General features: G+C 36.2%; 2 protein-coding genes across 6 annotated transcripts in view; both read left to right on the plus strand.

Moving 5' to 3' along the window:
* LOC114500172 (olfactory receptor 4A5-like) overlaps nucleotides 1-17,244 on the plus strand; it is a 74,500-nt gene extending 57,256 nt beyond the window's left edge. Inside the window, exons 1-2 of one of the 2 annotated variants that reach the window (XM_028516784.2) lie at nucleotides 11,738-11,872; nucleotides 16,209-17,244. In XM_028516784.2, coding sequence (XP_028372585.1) covers nucleotides 16,259-17,206 — 948 coding nt within the window. In that variant the 5' untranslated portion in view covers nucleotides 11,738-11,872; nucleotides 16,209-16,258 and the 3' untranslated portion in view covers nucleotides 17,207-17,244. Of the gene's footprint in view, nucleotides 1-11,737; nucleotides 11,873-16,208 lie in introns of those variants that run through there. The other variant, XM_036029425.1, reaches the window with a different exon arrangement.
* The window catches only part of LOC114500110 (olfactory receptor 4A5-like), a 133,826-nt gene that overhangs the window by 57,324 nt on the left and 49,859 nt on the right, over nucleotides 1-26,643 (plus strand). The window contains exon 1 of one of the 4 annotated variants that reach the window (XM_036029415.1): nucleotides 11,748-11,872. The exons of 2 other annotated variants lie outside the window; for them this stretch is intronic. The gene's annotated coding sequence lies outside the window, so the exon portion shown is untranslated. Of the gene's footprint in view, nucleotides 1-11,747; nucleotides 11,873-26,643 lie in introns of those variants that run through there. One more of the 4 variants, XM_036029421.1, reaches the window with a different exon arrangement.

Below are 26,643 nucleotides of genomic sequence, written 5' to 3' on the forward strand. Positions count from 1 at the left end.
CTGCATAAAAGACTTCACCACCACATTTAATAATTTTACCATGTCTAATGCTTCTGAGTAATGGGTAAACTTGTAAGATCAGTGACATAGACTACATATTTTAAAATATTGAATGAATTAAAGAAAATCATATTGAAAGAGCTGAAGGAAAAAAAACTATAAAACTATGTTTCAACAATAAGTGACATATCAATAAAGAGATGAAAATTATGAAAAAGAACACAAAGAATTTATGGAGAATAATTGAAATAAGAAATTCATTAAAGTGGCTCAACAGTAGATCTGAGCAAGCAGAAGGAAGTCAGTGAAGTTGAGGATAGATCACTGAGATGATCCTGTTAGGGGAACTGGTACACAGAGCTGTTCTGAGCCCCCTTTGTTGAACATTAATGCACAATAGAGACTTGGGTTTATTTCTAGGCTCTTTATTCTGTTCCATTGGTCTATGTGTCTGTTCTTATGCCAGTACCAGGGTGTTTTGATTGCAGTGGCTTTGTCATGAGGTTTAATATCAGGTATTGTGATCCCTCTCACTTTACTCCTCTTTCTCAAAATTGCTGCAGCTGTTTGGGGTTCTTTATGGTTCCACAGAAATTTTTAAACTGTTTGTTCTATGCCTGTGCAATATTTCATTGGTACTTTAACAGGTATTGAGTTGAATCTATAAATTGCTTTGGGTAGTATGTACATTTTGATGATGTTAATTGTTCTAATCCATGAACATGGTATATATTTACATTTGTTTATGTCTTCCTTAACTTGTTTCTTCAGTGTTGTGTAGTTTTGTGAGTACAGTCTTTTACCTCCTTGGTTAGGTTTATTCCTAGGTATTTTGTTTTTGTTGTTGCTATATCAAATGGGAGTCTTTTCCCTGATTTCTGTTTCTGATGTTTCATTGTTGGTGTACAAAAGTGAGTTTGATTTCTGAATCTTGAGTTTGTATCCTGCTATTTTGTTAAAATCATTTATTAGGTCAAACAGTTTTTTGTTGGAGTTTATAGGATTTTATATGTACACTATCATGTCATTTGCAAACAATGACAGCTTGGTTTTCTCTTTTCCAATTTGGATGCATTTTACTTCCTTTTCTTGTCTGATTTCTGTGCCTTGCACTTCCAACAGTATGTTGAATAAAAATGGGAAAAGCAGACCTCCTTGTCATATTTCTGATGTTAGTGGTAAAGCTCTTAGTTTTTGCCCATTGAGTATGATGTTGGCTGTAGTTCTCTTATATATGGCCTTTATTACTTTGAGGAATGCTCCCTGTATTCCCATTTGGCTGAGTGTTGTTATCATATATGGGTGCTGAACCTTATCCAAAGTTTTTTCCACATATATTGATATGATCATGTGATTTTTGTCTTTGCTTTTGTTTATGTGATGTATTACCTTTATTGTTTTGTGAATATTGTGCACATCCTTGCATCTCTGGGACAAATCTCCTCTCATTATGGTGTATGATCTTTTCAATGTATTGCTGGATGTAGTTTGCCAATATTTTCTTGAACATTCTAGTGTCTATGTTCATCAGGCATATTGGCCTAAAGTTTTCTTTCTTTGTTTTGCTTTATCTGGTTTTGGGATTAGGATGATGCTGGCTTCATAAGAAGCATTTGGGAGTCCTCCATCTTCTTGAATTTTTTTGAATAGTCTGTGAAAAATAGGGGTTACCTCTTCCTTAAATGCTTTGTAGAATTCTCCTGTGAAACCATCAAGTTCAGAGCTTTTGTGGTTTGGAAGTTTTTTTATTACTTCTTCAATTTCATCAGCTGGTATTGGTCTGTTCAGGCTTTCTGCTTCTTCCTTATTGAGTTTTGGAAGATTACATTTTTCTTGATATTTGTCCATTTTGCCTAGGTTTTCAAATGCCTTGGCATATAGTTCTTCGTAGTAATTTCTTACAGTCCTTTGTATGTCTGTGGTATCAGTGGTAATCTGTCCCATTTCATTTCTGATTGTGTTTATTTGGGTCCTCTCTCTGTTTTTCTTGATGAGTCTGCTTAAAGGCTCATTGATTTTTTTTTTTTCAAAGAACCAGATCCTGTATTTATTGATCCTTAGAATTGTGTTATTAGTTTCTATGCCATTTAATTCTGCTCTGATGTTGGTTATTTCCTTCCTCTTGTTCTGGGTTGTGTTCATTGTTGTTCCTCAAGGTCTTGTAGGCATGGGGTTAGGTTGCTTATTTCAAATGTTTGTATGTTTTTCAGGTAGGGCTGTGTTGCTATGAACTTCCCTCTCAGGACTGCCTTGTTGTGTCCCACAAGTTTTGGGTTGTTGTGAGTTCATTTTCATTTGTTTCCAGAAACTTTTGATTTCTTCTTTGATCTCATTCTTGACCCATTCATCAATGATATGCTATTCAATCTCCATGAGTTTGAGTTTCATTTAGGTTTTTCCTTGAGGTTGATTTCTAGTTTCAGTCCCTTGTGGTCAGAGAAAGTGCTTGATATGATTTCAATTGTCTTGAATTTGTTGAGGCTTGTTATGTATCCTATCATGTAGTCTATCTTTGAAAATATTGGATGTGCTTTTGAAAAGAATGTGTATTTTGCTTCTTTGGGATGAAAGGCTCTATATATATCATTTAAGTTCATTTGATCTAGGACATTGCTGAATGCTGCAATATCTTTGTTGATATTTTGTTTGGAAGATCTATCCAATTTTGACAGTTGGGTGTTGGAACCCCCTACTATGATTTTGTTGATGTCAATGTTTCTTGAAGTCCTTCAAGAGGTTCTTTTCATAGTTTGGTGCTCCTATGTTGGGTGCGCATATATTTACAATTTTTGTGTCTTCTTGATGGATTCTTCCCATGAGTAATTTGATGTGACATTCTGGGTTTCTTTTTATGGCCTTTTTTTGTAGTCTATTTTGTCTGATTTGAGAATTGCTACTCTGGCTTGTTTCCTATCCATTTGCTGGGAAAATTTGTTTCCAGACCTTCACTTTCAGTTTCTGTAGGTCTTTTTTCCTGAGGTGGGTCTCTTGTAGTCAGCATATATGTGGGTCATTCTTTCTTATCCATTCAGGTATTCTATGTTTTTTGATCAGAGCATTTAATCAATTTACATTTAGGGTTATTATTGATAAGTACTTATTCATTGCCATTTACATGCCTTGGTCCCCCCCCTCCTCCCCTCTTCCTTCCTTTACTAACAGCAGTCCCTTTAGCATCTCTTGAAGAGCTGGTTTGGTGGAGATGTATTCTTTTAGACTTCTTTTGTCTGGGAAGCTTCTTATTTGGCCTTCTATCTTGATTGAGAGCCTTGCTGGGTAAAATAGCCTTGGTTGCAGACCTCTGGTTCTCATTACTTGGAATATTTCTTGCCATCTCTTCTGGTTTGGAGCGTTTCCACTGATAATTCAGCAGCTAGCCTTATTGGGGCTCCCTTGTATGTGACTTCCTGTTTCTCCCTCACTGTCTTTAAGATTCTCTCTTTGTCTTGAAATTTTGCCATTTTAATTATGATGTGTCTTGAGGTGGGCCTCTTTGGGTTCCTCTTGATGGAGACTCTGTGTTTTCTGGATTAGTCTGACTTTTTCCCTCTTCAAATTAGGGAAGTTTTTCATCATTACTTCCCTTACCACCTCTTCATTCTTTCTGAGTCTCTTTTGCTTTCCTTGCTCTAGCTGGGTGGTTTTTTCTATCTTGTCCTCCAGCTCAGTGGTTTGATCCTCTGCTTCATGCAGCCTGCTTGCAATTCCGTCTAATGTGCATTTTATTTCTGAGATTTCATTGTTCATTTCTTCCTGGTTTTTGTTCATAGTTTCTATTTCCTTTTTCATGCTGATGTAGTTCTCACTCAGTTCCTTATAGTTGTCTGTGAGTCCTTTGAGCTTCTGTATAACCATTATTTTTAATCCTATATCTGATAGTTTTGTTAGCTCCATTTCATTTAGTTCTTTAAGTTGGGAGCCTTCCATTCCTTTTGATTGCATGTTATTTTTTTGTCTCCCCATTTTAGGTGACTCTTTTTGTTTGTTTCTGTGCTTCCTGATATTTCACTTTGCTAGCTGTCTTTGTAGGGTCTACTTCTATGATAGGAATTTGATGAGGTTAAATGGCATGGTCTCTTTGATGTCCTTGTCTGGATGCCCTAGGTTTGTCCTTTCTTTTGTTTGTGTGGGCTCTCTTGTTGTAGGTTGGTGTTTACCTTTTGTTGTTTTTTTTGTTGGTGGTTTCTCTCCTCTAGAAGGCACACTGATGTTCACAGCTGCCATGTATTCTTGTATGTATAGTGGCAGGGGGAGATTAATGGAGAAGACATAGGAGATCCTTTGGATAAGTATAGCATTAACTGTGATATTTCACCCAACTAGCTACTTTTTACAAAAGGTGAAAAAAAGATAGGACTCTTATTTGAGGATAGGATGTTTGTGAACTGAATCCAGAAAACAGAGCAGGTTTAGATGATATGACATAGTGAGAGTAAAGGATAGAAAGTAGTCATAGTGTGTGAGAGAGAGCAGGGAGTAGAGTTACCTACAGTAATAATAATGCTCAGGGTTGAAGTGAAGTGGGCTAAGATCAGGGAGAGTTGCTGTGTAGTATGTACAATTGTATGGAACAACAATTATGTACAATGATACTGGAATAACAATATGATAAGAAATATATAATTTGGGTAACTGAAATAGGAAGCACCCGATCAAGAGTTGTGTGCTATTGGAACATGGGTGAAGTGAAAGAAGAAAAATTATAGAGATAATTAAAGAGATGATAAAAAGAGAATAAGGAAAACCACTCAAACAGTGCAATTAAACAGACAAAGAAAATTCAGAAAAGTATACCTAAGAGAAATAAAAATACTAATAAATAAAAGTGGTAAAAATAACAAAAAGATAACTGTAATACACATAAAAAATAAAATACCATCTCCATGGGATGGCAAAGTGACATTTGTCTCAGCTTTCAGTTTTGTGGTTTAGCCTTGTGCTCCCTCTTTTGATCTGTCTCTGGATCCTTCATGACTCTACGTCTTATTGTCTCATCTCTAGGAATAAAAAAAGAAAGAAAAAAAAGGATCCAAAAAGAAGAACAAAGGAATAAGCCTTTTGATGACTTTAAACCTGTTCCATGAGTTCTGCTGGTCTTTCTAGATGCCATAGAAAAAGGGGAGCTGGGCTTTGCTTTAGTCATTCCTATGGTTTTAAGAGGCTGGGGACCAGGTGTGGGCTGCAATATTTAGAGTTTCCTGGCCTCTGTTGACCCAGGTCCTCTGGAAGCTGGCAGGTTGAAATCATCCACTCAGTCTTTAGGTGCACAGCCTGAGTCAGTCTTGAGCATGTAGCTCAAGACAAGCTGGGTGCCACCTCTGCTCAGCTTTGCTGTCATTTTGTGGGTGCCAGGAGCTGAAATCTCCCTTGCTGCGAGCTAGCTACTGCTGAGAGTTCCTTACAAAATAGCTGTTAACAATCTCCCAGCTTTCTACATAGCCCAACTTTCCAACTAGTGTGGAGACTATCTGAGTCAGAGTACCAGATGGCCTCACTCCTCCCTTCTCCAGGTGTAGCTCAGGACCCCAATTTCCCTGGTGCTGAGGTCCACAGTCCCAGTGGATGTATAGCACTTCTGTGTGTCTCCCACTTTATCTCTGTTTTCCCCAGTAACTTCCAGGATCCAGATACCTCCTGGTGCCAGGCTGCCTGCCCTCCCTGCTGTGGTAGGGGAAGGAGTTGGTGCTCTAACTTTCCTTCCAGTGTCCATGGCAGATGCAGGCCACAGGTCACAGCAGCTTTGGTCTCCAAGAAGTTTCCATGGATCTTACTGTCCCAGAGCAATCTCCTCACCATCTGTTTTTCAATGTGCTCTGCAATTTTTTGCATCCAAACTTCACATAAGCTGGGATTCCATTGGCTGTTTACTGTGTTCCTCTGAAGGTTGGCCAGGCGGTCCCGCTGGGCACAGGGAGAGCTGGGCTTTGCTCCCATCTACTTTGCTGCCATCTTCTCCCAACAGTGTCAGTAAATGTTGTGTAGGTTTATGATTTCAGTAGTATACTAGATGCTCTATCTAATTAAATAGTTGTCATCTTGGGGTCTGACACTTCACAGACCTCACAAAGTTAAGGCTTATATGTGAGAGCTTCTGTAGAGAGTTGACACCCAGAGAGAACTGTGCACACAGGTGGGGCTGTTTTAAGTTTCTGTGGTTCCTACAATACAGATGGTCTCAAGACACAGTCTGTTTTTAGACACTGGCAGTAAGCTCTGTTTTTTTTTTTTGCTTAAGCTGTACCCTTACCTGTTTTTTGTCGAACATTAGATGAAATGCCTCCCGAGTAATATATATTGTCTAAGCACTGCTGGACTCACAGTCACCACTCACTGTCCCTCTACCTCTGAGGCTGAGTTAAGAAGTAAAGTTTTTCTTAATGTGGTTGTATTTGGAGGTGGTGTCTTTGGGAAGTGATTTGGTCATGAATGTGGAGTCCTTATGAATAGGATTCATGTCCTTATTACAGAGTCCACAGAAAGCTCTCTTGTCCTTTATCCTGGGTGAGGACCCAGGGAAGATGGCTTTCTGTGAACTAGGAAACAGGCCCTCCCCAGGCACTGCAGCTGCCAGAACCTTGACTTTGGTGTTCTCAGTTTCTAGAAGTGTGAGAAATAACTATGTGTTGTCTACTACCCAGTCAATGGTATTCTGTTATGGTAGCTGAAAAGGATGAAGACAGGCATTTAGTTAATTTTTAAATTTGTATAGTTACTTCTTTTGATAAGATAAAAGTTTTGGTTAATTGTCTGCATGCAATGGTCTTTGTGAAGTCAGGGAAAGCTACTTCACTGTCTTTGTGCTCTCTGTTCCCTGCACAATGTCTGGGACATGGAATCCACTCCATTGACTTTGTCACTTTTATTCTTGAATTTTTGATCAATTGGAATGAGAATTTTACTGATGAGTTTTGAAGGACTTTTTCTAGATTAAATTTACATGCATATTTGCTACAAATTTTTGTTTTTCTTTGATATTTGTTACAAATATTTTTTAAAGTATTTATGCTATAATTATGGGTGTTCTTATATAAATATGTTATATTTTTATATTCTCTCACTATTTGATTTCTTCTATCACATCACTCTTGGAAATTCCATCTTCTTGTTAAAAGTTTTTATTAATTATCTCAGCTTATTTTTTTTAAAGAAACTAGTCTTCTTTTTTTTCTTAAGATTTTATTTACTTATTTTTAGAGAGGGAAGGGAGGGAGAAAGAGAGAGAGGGAGAGAAATATCAATGTGTGGTTGCTGGGGGCCATGGCCTGCAACCCAGGTATGTGCCCTGACTGGAAATGGAACCTGCGATGCTTTGGCTCACAGCCTGAGCTCAATCCACTGAGCTACACCAGCCAGGACAATTATCTCAGCTTATTTTTAAAAAAATGGCTTTCAAAAAATCTTTTAACCCATATAGAATTTATTTTATGATGAAAAATTATCTAAGCATATTTCTCCTAAATAGGTAAAATAATTTGTTTTATGATTCATTCTAAATAATTACATACTTTCCATTTAGTATGTCTAATTTTACACACCTACAAGGTTCAATGCTAGGACTATTTTTCCTTGTCCTTCTCGTCTCCCTCTGTTAGTTCAGGGAAAACCTGACTGAAAGATTCTTTTGGCGTGGACTGGTGTCACTGTTTAGTGTTCAGCTGATTGCTGGGCATTTAAGGAGGGTCCAAGATGACTTTGTTCATATGAATGGTGCCTAGCAGGAATGGCTAGGATATTAGGCTGTTTTGAGTCCTTCCTTTTGTTTTTTTCCATGTGGATAAAGGACGATATAGACAAAGTCTCTCCGGTGACATTGTCAGACTTGTTAAATGGTAACTCAGGGCTCCCAGAGGGAGGAGGCAAAGCTGTCAGGCCAGTTAAGATATTTTTATTTCCCCATTGTTGTTGATGCTAATACATAGAAGTGCAATCGAATTATTTTTGGACCTTGAATTTTACAAAGTTGCTAAATTCAGTTACTAATTCTAGTAATCCCCAAAGATACCTTAGTATTTCCTATGACATAATCATGTCTACAGAAAAGGATGGTCCATTTCTTAGGACATAGAGGAGTACTTAGCTTATCAATTTCTTTGAGTCATTTCAGCAGGTTGTGTTTTTCCTGTATATTACCCATTCCATCTAAGTTACCAAAATCATTGAGTTAGCTTTTTCCATAACTATAATTGCTTATACTTTTAATTTTATTTCTATTTTTTAATTTTATTTTTGGCTTCACATGGAAGATTTTATTTTCAATCCATAGCCCACAGTAACCTATAAGTGTCCTTGTTGTATCCCTGAGTTAATGGGGGAAATGGTTTCAGTCTCGTTTACACAGAATGAGTTGACTTTGAGGATCCTAATTTTATTTTTTCTACATTTCATTTTTTTTAAAATTAATTTTATTGGCGTGTCATTGCTTAATAAGATAATGTAGGCCTTAAGTGTACATTTCTATGATACATGTTCTGTATATTGCTTTGTGTGCTCACTTCCCAAAGTCAACTCTTTTTTTAAAATATAGACTTTATTTATTTATTTTTAGAGAGGGGGGAAGGGAGAAAGAGAGGGAGAGCAACACTGAGCAGTTGCCTCTCATACCTCCTCAACCAGGAACCTGGTCTACAACCCAGTTGTGTGGCCTGACGGAGAATAAAATTGGCAAACTTTCATTTTGTGGAGTGTCACCCAACCTGCTGAGTCATACTGATCAGGGCTAAAGTCAAATCTTTTGTCACCATGGTTTTGGCTCCCTTTACACTGTATGAGGAATCTGTATGATGTTCATCTCCTTTTGTTTCTGATATTAATAATTTGGCTTTTGTCTTTCTCTATAGGTACCAACTTTCGGCTGTTTTCTTTGTTTCTATTATATTGAAATTAAAAATCTTATCTCCTTTATGTCCTCCCATAACATATTTCTGTATAAACTGTTTCCATTTCATTAGGGAGCTTTATTATGCTACTTCATGCTCTTGGGAATGAATTTCTGACATCACCTATGACATAAAGGGCACTTGTGATGCCATTAAATTGTGTCTCTATGAAAATTCAATGACCTCCATTCATTTTGTTTCCAATGAGTTTCATGTGATGACTGTGTTAGGGAATTACTGAATCTCTAATTCAAGTTTTCAAAACAGGATATTAGCATTTGGCTTCTGCCAAAGCCTCCAGCCTTCAAAAATCCATATAGTAGAGCCTTCTGAGAATGTCTGAGCACTAGGATTAAATAACTTCCCATTTAAATTCTCTGGAGTCAGTGTTCTTTCTTTCTTGTTATATACTAGGATGTGAGAGAGATAGTAATGGATTAGGTAGGGTATATAGAATTCTCTAATGGTCATGGACCATGTTATTCCCATGTATTTTCCAGATTGGTGTAGGCTTGGTATTTTGACTAGATCGAACCATCATAGTTGACTAATAATGTTCAATATAGATCCCACATCCTCCCAAGCTTCTTCCTTTAAGAAACTCTTATCATGTTATAAGAGTAACATCTTAACATATTTAGAGTATGTTCACATCTAAATTTCCTTTCCAAACATGACAATAGATATGGCTTATAGAGAATTACTGTGTATTATTGCATATTTTGAGGCAAGACTTGTATCAGTTAATATTTTCAGTGTATTGTGCTTATTGATGCATATAAATTCAGCTTCTGGGCTATTGTAATCATAGTTGGATCTGGCAAACACCTATCATTCAGATAAACAGAAAGCATTAGTAGTTCTTTGCATTCAGCTGGAAGGAATGTGGAGAATTGAACCAATGCATGTATTTGCTCTCCAGTTCTGAGTCCTAATTTAGTCTAGAGTAATCTTATCATATCAGACAGTTGTTCTAAATCAAGGATATCTTCTCCATATTATGCCTCATAACCTGAAGAGAAGAACAGTGCTTAGATGTACCCTTTAAATCTTAGAAGTAATGTGTAGAATACTTGGGGTTGCTAGATTTTGTCCATTTCTTTGTTAAGCTGGAAAGCACCAACTTTTGGTGGGCTTAGCACATAATTAAAATCTTCAGCTGGTTCAGATAGGTATTTAATGTCTCCTTATCTAAGGCCCTTATGACAATATATGTCGAGGTGGAGATGCTCAGTGGAGCCACAGTAAACCACCCTAGGGAAATTATAGTGGAAGCCATCACAGACTTGATGTAGAGGCAGGCTCTTGTTGGAAAATAATTGCTTTCTTGTAGAAAGGTACTCATTTGATAGTAGGCTGAAAGTAAAGAACTGAATAAATGGACTAGAAATCATTGTAATTCTGCTGAAATGGATTCAGGCCTTCAGAACTACACAACTGTGATTACTTGTCCATTCAATAGTTGAAACATCAACATCAATAAATCCTCCAAGTCCCCAGTTCTCTGTCTCTGAGCTCTGGGCCTCTAATACCTAGCAGATGCGTCCAAACTTTTGGCATATCTGGGCCACACTGGAAGAAGAATTGTCTTGGGCCATACATCAAATACACAAACACTAGTGCAAACTGATGAGCAAAGAAAAAAAAGGATTTAAATAAATTTATGTTTTTGTGTTGGGCTGCATTCATAATCATCCTGGGACTGATGTGGTCTGACAATGGCTGGTTGGACACTCCTGGCAATAAGGATGTTGTTTTCTAGGGATATGGCCGATAAAGGGACCCAAGACTGATTCTTCCTTCATTTGGGCTTAATTAATGTTTGCCTTACCTAAGGACTTCCTATAATGTAACCCATAAATTCTGATTCCCTTTATATATTTTTTTCTTTTCAAATAAAAGGCTTTTCATCTATTTGTCTGTGTGTTATTCTTTCTTGGCAAGACCCAAATCTTTTTCCCTGATGATCATTGTAGGGGAGAAAACTGTCATTTCTTCATTTGAATTTGTTCCAAATATTCTAATAAACTAATCTAGAATGACCTTACATTCTGTTTTCTTTAAAACAGAAAGGATATAAAAAGCCAGAGGGGATGGGTGCCCATAAATGTGCAAGAATTATTTATGTGATAGAAATAACTGAGAGATTTCTGGAAACTCAACTTTCTGCCTAAGCTGAAGTCTATCTTCAACTGGTGTCTGTTTCTTTAGATCTTTCCTGGTTATATTTTACTTTCCATAGAAATCTCTCATTACTTGTAGAAACTTTTGTAAGTTGCCAGTTTTCTCAGATGAAGTTGGGGAGAGAAAGAGAGGAATTAATTTTTAATTAGGGAAAAGGTGTCTTTAGGGATAAGCTGTTTGAATGACTAAAAGGCTGAATAATTCCACTACCTGGGAGAATGCCCAGTGATTGGCTATTTGAGGAAGATAAATCCCAGCATCTGTCTTGTTAGCTTCAGAGATTAATGGTCAGAGACATGAATGTTATCCTATGAAGTCCTCATAGGAAAGTACTTTTTGTTTACCTTACCACAATCAGCTGAGGAGAAGTACATTCAAATAACTACACTCAGTGTTTTAAAATTTCTGGGGTTTTTGTTTTGGCAAAGAATGGATTTGGTCATGTTAATTTCCACAAATTTGGCCAGTTTTTACATAGCCATGAGAACACAGCATCTTTGTTTTTTATTTTGAAGAAATTTTCCCTGCAGGTGAGAGTGTTCAAGAATTTTACAAGTAAATATTTATGTTTTATTTAAGTGTCTTTATATCCTAGATATCTGTGTTGGATGCTGCAACCCTCGTCTGAAAGATTGAGGTGATGGGGAGTCTGTGTGGAAACATGGGAAATTCAGCCATGTGAAACTATTTCCACATCTGCTGATCACTCTACATTACTCAGTGTTCCATGGTCACACATAGATGCATGAGGTACCCACAGTCACTGCCAATGAAAGAAGCACTGATTTTAAAGATTAAGGGAAAGACCTGAGGTTTGTTCTTAGAACAACTCAAATTCACACAGCATATTTAAATGTTGCTAATATCTTAAATGCTCATATTTTCATTGGAGAGAATCTGAATTAAGAAAATTAAGCTAGCAAAATAAGGAAATGACCAAAATATAGGAAATGTGTTTGGTTTCTAGTATTAGAGCCTGCCAGGTGTTTCTTGTTTGTTTTGTTAAATAACAAAGAAACATGGAATTCATTTGAAATAACCTAATGGGTTCATATTCTTGGTTCATGGACTATTATATTTTACATGGTAAATTAACATTTCTAATTATTATAAGACCTTTAAATCAGAGAATTTTTGATACATCATCTGTATATTGCATTGTGTGTTCCACACCAGAAGTCACATTTTTTTCTGTCATCATGTGTTTTACCTCCTTTACCCTTGACTACCCTCTGTCCTTCCCTCTGGAGTAACCACCATACAGTTGTCTGTGTCTATGAGTTTTTGTTTGTTTTTCTTCCTTTTTAATGTGTTGTTTTCAGTGTTCTTTCTCATATGTAAGTGAAATCATATGGTCCTTGACTTTTTCTGTCTGGCTTATTTCACTTTTTAGAATCTCGCAGTCCATCCACATTTTTGCAATGGCAAGGTTTCATCTTTTCTCATGGTGGAGTAGTATTGTGAGTATGTGCCCCATCTCTTTTATCCAGCCACCTACTGAGGGACACTTTGGTTGTTTTCATGCCTTGGTCACCATGAATAAGGCTGCAATGAACATAGGGGTGCATATATCTTATGTCATTCCCCACACTTAATTTGAAATTAATGAGAGAATTTAAAATTGTAACATAGTAAGTGTATTAAAATAAGGAGAAATAAAGTCCAATTCTATTTTAGAAGCTTGATAAGAGATTTTGGATATTTTATTTTGAAATGTTAAAATTATACTTTATATTCAATATTATTCTGTACTAGTTTCAGGGCTATAACATAGTGGGCACACAATCATATACTCCACAATATGTTCCCCTCAATACTTAAAGAACCGACCCGGCCCCATTTACAGTTATTACAATATTACTGACCACATTTCCCATGTGGGATCTTGATTCTGATCTGGAAGTTTGATATATGTGTGTGTTTTCAAAACTGAAATTCATAGGCACAGAAAACAGTACGGTGGTAAGCACAGAGAATATAGGTTTTAGTAATGAAGGGTAGAGGGGACCAAATATTCGGTGATGCAAGATGATTTGTATTTGGGTGATAGCCTTACAGTGCAATATACAGATCATGTATTATAGAAATGTACACTTGAAACCAGTATGATTTTACTAACTAATGTCATCCGAATAAATTTAATAAAAAATTAGCACAGCAACCCATATTGGTACAATTTAAAAGCAACCTGTTTTTAGGGCAGTGCCTTTTATTATCACTTGTAGAGTAATAGAACTGTAATTTTAAAGTACTTTAGAGGGTATTTTTGTTCCTATGGAATTTTAGTTTATCTTTTTAAAAAGCCATATGCTTAAGAAACTATGTTAAATAATGTTTTTTAAATAGAGAAGTGTTAACTTAGCAGTTTAAGTTGAAGTCTAATAATATTATCTGTGATTTTTTATAATGTTGGATCTTTGATGACTTAAACAACAGAGAATAGATTATGTACCCAGTTTTTACATCTAAATAATTTACCTGGCTAGTAGGAGGTTTATTCTGGAGAAATCTAACATTGATGATTAGGAAGAGTAAGGGCTCTAGAGAGATCCTGCATAAAGTAAGGAGTAAGAAAAACTGAATTGGATAAAGACTACCTTATACCCTCATGCTCTCCAATAGGTGTGCCTTTATCAGCCTATAGCTTCAACAGTGATAGAGCTTCTCAATGAACTGGAAGCAGCAACGTGAATGAGGCATGTAGAATGGTCCTCACAGCTGGCTTCTAAAGAAGGCTCAACCTTTCAACACATCCTCCCTTTGTACCCCACCAAATGTATGGGAATGGAATCAGCTTGTCTATCTTTGATATTAAGTGATGTTTTAAATTTCCTCTGCAATGAATAAACAAAAATTTAGGTTTGTAACTATAGTTGAAAAATTCTCTGTTTCTTAAGTTTGCCCTTCACCATCAAATGTACGGGAATCCGAGGAATCAAATGTCAAGAAAATTTTCTTTGCTTTTCTTAAATAAGCTGTGCTGCGTTTATTTCTCAGTGGTCTTAAGATGCCTCCCAAATATATCCTGGAAGATCCCTGGAGATCAGGCTTCTAACACAGGCTTCAAGAAAGGTAACTTTTCTGAAGACGATGTTTTAAAAGACTACTAATCTCACTACTTATCACATTAATATATTCTTATTACTTGTGGATATTATTTCTCAAATATAATTTCTCCTTCCTGATTGGATCCCTTTTTTTCTTTCATTTTATGCTATTCAATCCTACCTATGATGTATGGATCCCACTTTTCCCCCTGTTATTCTGCTTGCTTCTAGTCAAAATATATTCCATCACAAGTGAATACTACTACTCATGTGTAATCAAATAGATAATTCCTGAGACATGCAATCTTATCCTATGCCTAAATAGAGGTTCAAAAATTATAATATTCTTTTCATCCTTGGCCTATGTCTATAATTCTTACCTCATTGACAAAGATCCACATGATTCCTTGTGATACAGTGTTGATAGTGAAGCATTGAAGAACATTAATGATAGCTATCATTTATTGAAGCTTTACTGGGTGCCAGTCAGTATTCTAGGTATTTACTTGTAATAAAACAACAACCCAAGAGGCAGGTTCTATGGGTATCCCCATTCTGAAAAGGATGAAAACGAGGGACAGAATGGTTTTTAGGTTGCCCAGGGTCACATAGTAGTAAGTGGTGAAGCTGGGATTTGAACACACACAATACGTCTCCAGAGTCCATGTGATTCAGCACTGTGCTACACTCACCCATGAAAGGGTATTTTGGGTATTAAATAAGTATACAGTGAACAGAATAACTTGTAATCAGTATTTGGTCTCTGTAATTATTAAATCCCACTTACCAGTGGGTAGCCTTTTCTAAGAAACAGCTATAGGCTTGGATATTTCCATTTTGTTATAACAATATGAAAAAGCCAGTAGAATAGAATGTAAGATAGGGTCACACAAAGAGTGCCATGGAAGGCAAGACTGGACAAGGTTTCTGAGATCATCTAGTTCTAAACTTTTACCTCTCAAAGAGCAAACTGAGACAGTCTTGTAATTACATTTAGAAATGACTCAACCCCATGCCTTCTTCCAAAGAGCAAACAGAGACAGAGATGCAGTTACATTTAGAAATGATTCAACCCCATGTTTTTTTACACTGACCTTGGGCTCTTCCCTTGAGTATGCTGATTTTTGGAACCTGGGCACCATAGCTCCATTTTGGAGCACTCTCAGTACCTTGAAAGAAGTATAAACATAACCATGCCTCATTGTCTTCTACCACTCTTTTCAGTGCCTGTGTTCTCGTTCCTCAATACCTAGGTAAACCAAAGAGTTTTTTTAAAAAAAATAATACTCACTGGTAACATAAGAGTTCATGATAGTCACGAGTCAATGAAGTTTAATAATATTTAGTGAAAATTTAAATAGTGTCTCTGTGTTAAGGGTTGTAAGATAGACAAAGATTATATGGAGAGAACTACAACTTCTTCAAATGCTGACAGTGGAAAAGAAAAAGAAAGAAAAATTGCTGACAGTCACAGAGTCCAACTGAGTAATTGCTTTAGGGAACAATGTACTAATTATGTTAAGGTCTGATGTATTCCATTCTGTGGAAATTTAATGAGAGGTCCATGAAGACTGAGCATCCTTTGAGACATAAAGGACTGAATACCCCCAGCAAATTATCATAATATTAAGTGAGTTATTCCAAAAGAGACATTATTTTTGGTGTTACATCAATTATCTTATAAAGGTCCTCAGCACAAATACTACCAATTCAGAGGACTGACTTCATGCCAATTTTTTTTGAGATTTTTTTTTTTTTTGCCACCAGCAGAGAGTAAGTTATTGCTGATTTGTGTGCCCAGACCTGACAGTTGAAATAACGGTCCTTTAAAGACACAACTGGCTATGGGGCCCTTGATATTTTTTTCCCATGGGCAATCCACTAAAATTTTGTGGGAGAATCTCTGACTTGTAGCGTAAACAAAATCATCTGAGGAGAAACAGAATTTTCAAGTGAAGGTACAATATGATATTAAGAAGAAGAACACATAGGTCTTCACCACATATTTATTGTGTGTAAACCCCTGTAGAAGATACAATAATGAATATGTACTCCAAGTTATCATGGATGTATTTTGAATGTGTTTATGATTTCATTACAGGTCCCTTCTCCTGACCTCTCATTCCAGAAACAGGCTTTTGAGAGGATTAAATGGGACATAGTAACAATGTGACAGAATTTGTCCTCCTGGGCCTCACTCAGGATCCTGGGGGCCAAAAAGCATTATTTGTCATATTTTTACTCATTTACATTGTGACAATGGTGGGCAACCTGCTCATTGTGGTGACTGTTCTTGCCAGCCCCTCCCTGGGCTCCCCCATGTACTTCTTCCTCATCTGTCTATCACTCATGGATGCAGCGTATTCCACTGTCTTTTCACCCAAATTGATCCTAGACTTACTCTGTGGTCAGAAGACAATTTCCTTCTCAGCTTGCATGGGACAGCTCTTCCTGGGACACGTTTTTGGAGGTTCTGAGGTCTTTCTTCTCGTTGCCATGGCCTATGATCGCTATGTGGCCATCTGTAAGCCACTGTACTACATAACCATCATGAATAGACAGGTTTGCATCCTGCTGTTGGTGGTGGTCTGGGCTGGAGGTTTTGTGCATTCTTTGATCCAACTTCTCTTTGTGTACAACCTCCCCTTTTGTGGCCCCAATGTCATTGACCACTTTGTCTGTGACATGTACCCACTACTAGAACTTGCCTGCACTGACACCTACATCTTAGGCGTCACTGTAGTTGCCAATGGTGGAGCAATGTGTATGGTCATCTTTACTTGTCTACTAATATCTTATGGAGTCATCCTAAATACCCTTAAAACTCACAGTCAGGAAGGAAGGGGCAAAGCCCTGTCTACTTGTGGTTCCCACATCATGGTGGTTATTCTCTTTTTTGTTCCCTGCATTTTTACGTATGTTAGGCCTGTTTCTAACTTCCCTGTTGATAAATTCATAACTGTGGCTTATACTGTTATAACTCCCATGTTGAATCCTCTAATATACACCTTGAGAAATTCAGAAATGACAAATGCAATGAAAAAACTGTGGTGTAAGAAGTTAGCTATAGATAGAATGAGACTGTGTCATTCATATTGAATGCACTTGGTACTAATTCTGAAGCAACTAAGGCAGTGCATTCTAAGAATGGATGAGTTAGTCAACTCAATGAGTTCTCCTGGAATGCTTTTCTATATTCATACAGATGTACCAAATTAGAAGAAATTATCTTTTGAGGGTAGAATCAATCTAATACAGAAATTCTGAAGGATGAATAAAAAGGCACAGGTATTTTTCTTAATATTAGGATAAAGAAACTAAATTAAACTTGTAACTTTTTTTTATTGTTCAGTTACATTTGTCCTGATATTTTCCCCATTGATCTCTCCTGCCCCGTACCACCAACCCCCATGTCCCACAGTCAATGCCCTCTCCTTGTCCACGACCATGAGTTCCTTATTAGTGTTTTTTGGCTTTACCCTACCCCTTTTCCTCATTAGCCCCTTACCTCCTCAGCTCTGGTCATTGTCAGTTTGTTCTTTATTGTTTATATTGAAATGGACTGTAGAAGTTTTTTTCTTCCTTAGAAAGGTGAAAAACAAGCTACATTTGAAAATTTGTTTTATCAAAAATAATGAGAAAACAATTTTGCTAATGTTTAGAAAAAATTTCTGAGGTATAGACATTGAATTTTATTTACTAATTTTTTTATTGTTGTTCAAGTACAGTTGTCTCCATTTTCACCCCACCACACTTTCCTGCCACACACATCTTCATCTCCCAACCTCAAATCTATACCTTTTGGGTTTGTCCATGTGTCCTTCATATATGTTCTTTGATGGCTCTTCCCCTATTTTTCCCCAGCATCCCTCTCCCCTCTTCCATTGGGTTACTGTCAGTTTTTTCCTTTATTTCTACATTTTAATGTTTGTTTTTGTATGCATAGAACACATTTTTGCAGCTGTCTTAAGCATTTTGTCTTCAAGATTACTGCTGTTTCTCATTTTGATGCCTGTGCATTTGAAGTTCAGGATGTTTAGATGGGAGATGATATCATATTTGGGTAAATGCACAATCATGGAACAGTTTCGTTTGATGGGATATTGGATATATTCAGAGTTTGGCATAAACCCAAATGAGATGGTTGACAATGAAAAGAGATTCTAGCTGTTGATTGGAGTACAGAATACCATACTAATCCAAATCATAAACTTATTTCATGCTTTTCCTCCCTGGTTATTATGTGCCTTTTGCCATTCCTCATAGAATAGGTGAAGCTTATTTTGACTTCATGACACTGAAGATTGGGTAAAAATATGCATTATTTTGCAGAGCAAGGTGTTCCCTAAAAGTTGCATTCAAGTTCAATACTTTAAATTATAGATTTTATAATTGTTTGTTTTTATATACACAGAATTTTGGTTATCAATCTTATGTTAAAAATTTTTTTTCTCACTGTGTAGCCTCTAAAGAACATCACCAACTAGGAAGAAGATGGAATTACTTTCACTGTATTGTAGGAACATCTTCTATGTTTTGTAAGTTTTTTTCATAGCTAACAATGAATAGAGAATTTTTATTTTAAAAATTTATTATGTATTTTTCATGCATACCAATAATATATGTAATATATACCCAGAATGCAATCAATATTGAAATTACTTGTGTATACCATTCCTCTCCCTCTTTCTAGAGGTAATCCCAATGTTGAATTTTTTATTTATCATAGTTAAAAATAGTTTAACTACATATGTATGTATCCTTAAGTTATAGAGTGTTGAATTTCATATTATTTACATTTATTAAAATTATGCTACATAGGACAAAGTTTTCTGAGTCTTTTATCCACAATGTTGACTTCCTAAATTTGATCATGTTGCTGCATTTCTCTGTAGTCCCACCAGTTCCCTGCTGTGTATCATTCCATGTCTAAATATACCACATGTTATGAATCCATTTGGCCAGCTTGCTACTCTGTCCTTGTATGGACATCCTGAAAGAAATTACGTTGTGTTAAGTAGGCTGTTTGCATGCTCAATTTTATGGTTGGTTACAACTTTCTCCTAAAGAGGTATTATCAGTTATACTCCTGTTTGTGTTTATATGTGTGTGTTTGTGTGTGAGAGTGTGTAAGGAATTTAAATCTACTTTACAAAGGGTTTTCTGTTGTCATAAAACCAAGTTTTTCAACACATGTTTCAAAAATGCAACCTACTTTTCTAATTTGATATGTCTTATTTAAGATAAAGCCCAAAACTTGTGTACCTATTTCTAGATTCTTTTCTTTTGATTAGTTTATTATTCCTAAGACAATACTACATTATTTTAGGTCATGTATGTAGTTTTTGGTATGTGTTATGAGTTGTACTACACAATAGTGTAATTAAAAACAATGATTTCTCTTTTCAACAACTGTGTTTCACATAATTATTAGAATAATTTCAGAGGTCTTAGAAGCATACTAAGATTTTGACAGACAGTAAATTAAATGTCTATTTAATTTAGAAAAGAATTGATGTCTTGATAATTGTTTCTAGGAACATGAAAAATCTCAGTATTTATTTAGGTCCTTAAGATTCAGTTAACTTTTGGAATATTTCTGAGCAATAATGGTATCAATGACTTCTCTTTCCAATATCTTTCTAATATTTTATATCACATTTCTCATTTTATATTACTTAGCATAGGAAAAAATGGTATAATAACTGTGAGTAGATGAGCCCTGGATTTATTCTTAGCTTTAATGGGCATGCCTGTGGTATTTCTCTATAAAAATGTGTTCATTAAAAATTATCATGTCAAGTGTTCTCCAAGAAACAGATATCACTCTTAGTAGGAACAACTGGAAACTCTTCATAAAGAGTTTACAAGATTAAAGGACGTTAAAAAGTGGTGAAGTACCCAGGACTAGCAATGGTGGGATGTCATTACTACTCCAGTTATGAAAGGGAAATAGGGTAGATATTTTTTCAGAAGATGGTAAGAACTGTAATAGAAAAACGAGCCCTGCCTTGAGGTAGAGAGACAGCCATTTCCAAAGTGGCTCATGAGGTAAATTGGCAGAGGAATTAACCCCTTGATGTCTCTTCATTGTCTGATCTCCTGTTATTTCCTCCCATTAGCTGAAGTTAAAACATTTGATGACTGTTTTAGTGGTCAGTTTCTTAGGGCCCAGAATAAAGTGGAAAAGATTAGAGTTGGATCTACAGGAGCAAATGTAGCATATCCATAACACCCAAACTTTTTTGATTCTGCTATTCACTTATAACTTTGGGTGGAAAGTAAAACTCTGTCCCCAACACAAGAAACATAAAAAGTCCCCTTTTCTTCCACATAATCAATTGATTTTAGCTCAGACATACTCCCACTTCAAACCTAATTGAAATATGTACCACCAATGCTCTTCATGTGAAGTAGCAGAAGGAGGAAAGATAAAGAGGTAGAGAAATGGTTACATAAAAGAAAACATCCACTTCAGACTAAGCTTCCTCATATTGTCATGTGATCAAAGTTAACAATCATAAGTTCTCAACACCACTTTTATATTCCTTTCACTTTCTGCCAATTTCTTGGCTATTCAAAGACTATTACCCAGTTGCATGATTGACACCTTAACTATCATGGGAGTCAAATCCATAGTGGTTCTGTTTTGTTGTTTTCCCCTGTTTCTCATTACTGTCTACTGGGCATGAGAGTAAAAGGAGACATTACATTTCATGCCTTCAGTTGTGTGTAGTAACCCAATGTTCTGTTAGGACTACTCAACTCAATACAGGGATCTTCCTATTCCATCAGCCTGGGGAGCCCAACATCACCATGGACATTTTCCATTGAAAACCTAATTGAAGAATGACTGTGTTCATTGGTACAAGTATTCCTCTGTGGGCAGTACGGCTTTCAAACATACCAAGTTCAAACTTCCAAGTAACTGAATCAAAGATACCTTAGGTGGGATATCATGTGTAATAGTTGTAAGAATGATGAGGGTCATTCTGAACTCCACATTTGATTCAGTAACTTTTATCTGTTCTGAATACTATAGGAGAGATGGCCTGATGTAAGTATAGGTGCAGCTGAAGTATATACCTATCATTTAGGATAAGAAATCCACATTGTTTTGTGCTTTCTTTTGTCTCAAGTGGCACTGTCATAGAAACTTCACCATCCCATTTCATTATTTTATGTCAGATGCTTCTGAGTAATGGGGAAACCTGTAAGACCAATGACATAGACTAGTTATATTAAAATATTCAAAGAACTAATGAAAAGTATGTGAAAAGAGTTGAAGGAAAAAACCATAAAACTATGTTTTAACAGTAAGTGGCTTGTATCAATACACAGATGAAAACAGATAAAATCATGAAAAAGGACACAAATAAATTATGGAGAATAATTGAAATAAGAAATCTGCTAAAGTGGCTCAACAGTAGATCTGAGCAAGCAGAAGGAAGTCAGTGAAATTGAGGATAGATCACTGAGATGACCCTGTTAGGGGAACTGGTACATAGAGCTGTTCTGAGCCCCCTTTGTTGAATATTAATTTACAGTAGAGACTTGGGTTTATTTCTAGGCTCTTTATTCTGTTCCATTGGTCTGTGTGTCTGTTCTTATGCCAGTACCAGGCTGTTTTGATTACAGTGGCCTTGTAATACAGTTAGATATCAGGTATTGTGATCCTTCTTACCTTTCTCTTCTTTCTCAAAATTGCTGCAGCTATTCGGGGTCATTTATGGCTCAATATGAATTTTTGAAGTGTTTGTTCTATATCTGTGATGTATGCTATTGGTACTTTAATAGGTATTGTGTTGAATCTGTAAATTGCTTTGGGTGGTATGGACATCTTATGATGTTAATTCTTCTGATCCATGACCATAGTATATGTTTTCACTTTTTGTGTGTGTCTTTCTTAATTTGTTTCTTCAGTGTTGTGTAGTTGTGTGATACAGTCTTTTACCTCTTGGTTAGGTTTATTCCTAGATGTTTTATTTTTCTTGTTGCTATATCAAATGGACTTTATTCCTGGTTTCTGTTTCTGCTTTTTCACTGTTGGTGTACAAAAATGAGTTTGATTTCTGAATCTTAAGATTCTGAAGATTATATTTTTGTAGAAATTTGTCCATTTCTCCTAGGTTTTCAAATTTCTTGGCCTGTAGTAACTTCATAGTAATTTCTTACAATCCTTTATTTTTCTGTAGTATCAGTTGTAATATCTCCCCTTTCATTTGCCATTGTATTTATTTTGGTCCTCTCTCTTTTTTCATTGATTAGTCTGCTTTAAGCCTTGTCAAAATTTTTTATCTGGATTTATTGATCCTGAGAATTATGCCTGTAGTCTCTATGTTGTTTAGTTCTGCTCTTATGTTGGTTATTTCCTTCCTTCTACTTGCTGTGCACTATTTTTGTTGTTCTTCAAGTTCTTGTAGGTGTAGGGTTAGGTTGTTTATTTGAAATGTTACTATGTTTTATTAGGTAAGCCTCTATCACTATGAACTTCCTTCTTATGACTGCCTTCACTGCTAGCCTTATTGGAGCTTCCTTGTATGTGACTTCCTGTTTCTACCTTGCTGCCTTTCAGATTCTCTCTTTGTCTCGGAATTTTCCCATTTTAATTATGATGTGTCTTAAAGTGGGCCTCTTTGGGTTCCTCTTGATTGAGACTCTTGGTGTTTCCTGGATTTGTGTGACTTTTTCTCTCATAAATTAGGGAAGATTTACATCATTACTTTTTCAAATAGGTTTTCTATCCTTTGCTCTTCTCCTCCTAGTATCCCTAATATGTAGCAATTATTCCATTTCATGTTTTTCTGCACTTCCCTTATCACCTTTTCATTGTTTCTGAGTCTCCTTTGCTTTTCTTGCTCTATCTGGGTGTTGTTTTCTGCCTTGTCATTCAGCTCACTGATTCTAGCCTCTACTTCATCCAGCCTGCTTGTAATCCCTTCTAATGTGTCTTTCATTGATGAGATTTTATTGTTCATTTCTTCCTGGTTTTTGTTTATAGTTTCTATTTCCTTTTTCATGCAGATGCAGTTCTCACTCAGTGCTTTGTAGTTGTTTGTGAGTTCTTTGAGCATCTTAATTAATTAATTAATTAATTAGGGAATTACTGAATCTCCAATTCAAGTTTTGAAAACAGGATGTTGGGATTAGGCTTCTGCCAAAATCTCTAGGTATCAAATATTCATATAGTGGGTCCTTCTGAAAACATCTGAGCACTAGAATTATGGGGTTCCAATGGCATTGCATGAATAATATCCCATTTAAATCCCCTGGAGTTAGGGTTCTTTCTTTCTTGTTATATACTAGGATGTGAGAGAAATAGTAATGGATTAGGTAGGATTTGTAGAGTTCTCTAATGGTCATGGACCATGTTATTCCCATATATTTGCCAGATTGGAGTAGGCCTGGTATTTTGGCTAGATTGAACTGTCATAGTTAACTAAAATGTTTACCATAGCTCCCACATCATCCCAAGCTTCTTCCTTTAAGAAATTCTTATGATGTTATCAATGTAATAGCTTGACTTATTTAGAGTATGCTCATATCTAAATTTCCTTTCCAAACATGACAATAGATATGGCTTATAGAGAATTACTATGGATCATTGCATATGTTGAGGCAAAATCTGTATGAGTTATTATTTGCAGTGTACTGTTATTCTTGGAGCATGTAAATTCAGCTTCTGGGCTATTGTAATCATGGTTGGATCTGGCAAATATCTATCATTCAGATGAATAGAAAGCATTAGCAGTTTGCTGCATTAAGCTGGAAGGAAAGTGGAGAATTGAACCTATGCATGTATTTGTTCTCCAGTTCTGAGTCCTAATTTAGTCCAGAGTAACTTTATCATATCAGATAGTTCTTCTAAATTAAGGATATCTTCTCCATATTTTGCCACTGACCCTGAGGAGAAGAACAGTGCTTCAATGTACCCTTTAAATCTTAGAAGTAATGTGTATAACATTTGGGGTTGGTAGATTTCATCCATTTTTTTAAATCTGGAAAGCACCAACTTTTGGTGGGCTTAGCACATAATTAAAATCTTCAGCTGGTTCAGGTAAGTATTTAATGCTTTCTTATCTAAGGCCCTTTTGACAATATATGTGGATGTGCAGAAGCTCAGTGGAGCCCATAATAAACCATCCTAGGGAAAGTACAGGGGAAACCATCACAGACATGATGTGGAGGCATGCCCTTGTGTAAAATAATTTCTGTCTTATAGAAAGTTACTCACTTCCTACTAGACTGAAAACAAAGGACTGAGTTATTAGACTAGACTGGAATCTAGACTGGACTAGAATCATTATGATTCAGCTGAGATGGATTCAGGCCTTCAGAACTCCACAGCTGTGATTACTTGTCCTTTCAGTAGTTGAAACATCAACTTCAATAAATCTCCCAAGTCCCCATTTCTCTGTCTCTGAGCTCTGGGCCTGTAACACCTAGCAGCACATCCAAACTTTTGGCATCTCTGGGCCACACTTGAAGAGGTAGAATTGTCTTGGGCCATACACTAAATACACATACACAAATGCAAACTGACAAGCAAAAAAAGGTTTTAAGTAAATTTATGATTTTGTGTGGGGCTGTATTCAAGTGATCCAGGACTCCTCGTGGCCCTTGGACAATGGGTTGGACACCTCTGGCAGGGATATGGCTGATAAAGGGACCCAAGACTGGTTCTCCCTTCATTTGGGTTTAAATAATGTTTGCCTTACCTAAATATTTCCGAAAATGAAACCCATAAATTTTTATTCACTTTATTTAATTTTTTTCTTTTCAAAACACAGGTTTTCATGTATTTATCTGTTTTTTATTTTTTCTTGGAAGGACCCAAATATTTTTTCTCTAAGGATCATTCTAGGGGAGAAAACTGTCATTACTTGATTTGAATTTGTTCCAAATATTCTAATAAACTAATCTACAATGACCTTACATTTTGTTTTCTTTAAAACAGAAATGATATAAAAAGCCAGAGAGGCTGGGTATGCCTATAAATGTGCAAGAATTATTTTTCTAATAGAAATACCAGAGAGATTTCTGGAAACTCAACTTTCTGCCTAAGCTAAAGTCTATCTTCAACTGTGTCTGATTCTTTAGATATTTCCTTGTTGTATTTTCCTTGACATAGATATCTCTCATTGCTTGTAGAAACTTGTGTAAGGTCCCAATTTTCCTGGGATGAAGTTGGGGAGAGGAAGAGACATACTTTTAATTAGGGAAAAGGTGTCTTTAGGGATATGCTGTTTGAGTGACTGAAAGGCTGGAGAATTCTACTACCTGGGAGAACGCCCAGTCATTGGCTATTTGAGGAAGATAAATCCCAGCATTGTCTTGTTAGCTGCTGAATTTAATGGTCAGAGACATGAATGCTATCCTAAGTCCTCAGAGGAAAGTACTTTTTAGTTACCATACCACAATCGGCTGAGGAGAAGTACATTCAAGTAACTACTCTCAGTGTTTTAAAATATCTGTGGTTTTTGTGTTGGCAAATAATGGATTTGGCCAAGTCAATTTCCAAAAATTCGGCCAGTTTTTACATAGCTATGAGAACATAGGACCTTTGATTTTCTTTGAGAAAATTTTCCCAGGAGGTGAAAGTGTAAGGAATTTTAGAAGTAAACATTTATGTTTTATTTTAGTGTCTTTATATCCGAGATATCTGTGTCAGATACTGCAACCCTAGCCTGAGAGACTGAGGGTATGGGGAGACTGTGTGGACACATGGGAAGTGGGAACCCATGAAGCTATTTCTACATCTACTGATCACTATACATTGCTCTGTGTTCCATGGCCACCAATAGATAAATGGGGTATGCCCAGTCACTGGCAGTGAAAGAAGCACTGATTTTTAAAGACTAAGGGAAAGACCTGAGGTGAGTTCTTAGAACAACTGAAATTTATACAGTATTTTTAAATGTTGCTAATATCTTAAATGTACATATTTTCATTAGAAGAAATCTGAATTAAGAAAATTAAGCTGGCAAAATAAGGAAATGAGCCAGAATATACAAAATGTGTTTGGTTTCTAGAAGATTTAGAGCTTGACAGGTTTTTTTTTTTTTTTTTAAATAACAAAGAGGAACATGGAATGCATTAGAAATAAACTAATGGGTTCATAGTTTTGGTTCATGAGCTATTCTATTTTACATGGAAAATTAACATTTCTAATTATTCTAAGACCTTTCAATCACAGAATTTATGGAACATCTTGTGTATATTGCTTGTGTGTTTACCAGCCAATGTCAGATCTTTTCCTGTCACCATATATATGACCCCCTTTATGCTTTATTACCTTCCCCTCTTCCCTCTGGGGTAATCATCATACTGCTGTCTGTGCCTATGAGTTTTTGTTTGTTTTTCTTTCTTGTTAATGTGTTGCTTTCAGTTTTCTTTCCTACATATGAGTGGAATGATATGGCCCTTGACTTTTTCTTCTGACTTATTTTACTTAGTAGAATCTTGACGTCCATCCACATTGTTGCAATGGCAGGGTTTCATCTTTTCTCATGGCAGAGTAGTATTGTGTGTATGTT

This window comes from Phyllostomus discolor, chromosome 6 (assembly GCF_004126475.2).
Source record: "Phyllostomus discolor isolate MPI-MPIP mPhyDis1 chromosome 6, mPhyDis1.pri.v3, whole genome shotgun sequence".
NCBI classification, from domain to species: Eukaryota; Metazoa; Chordata; class Mammalia; order Chiroptera; family Phyllostomidae; genus Phyllostomus; species Phyllostomus discolor.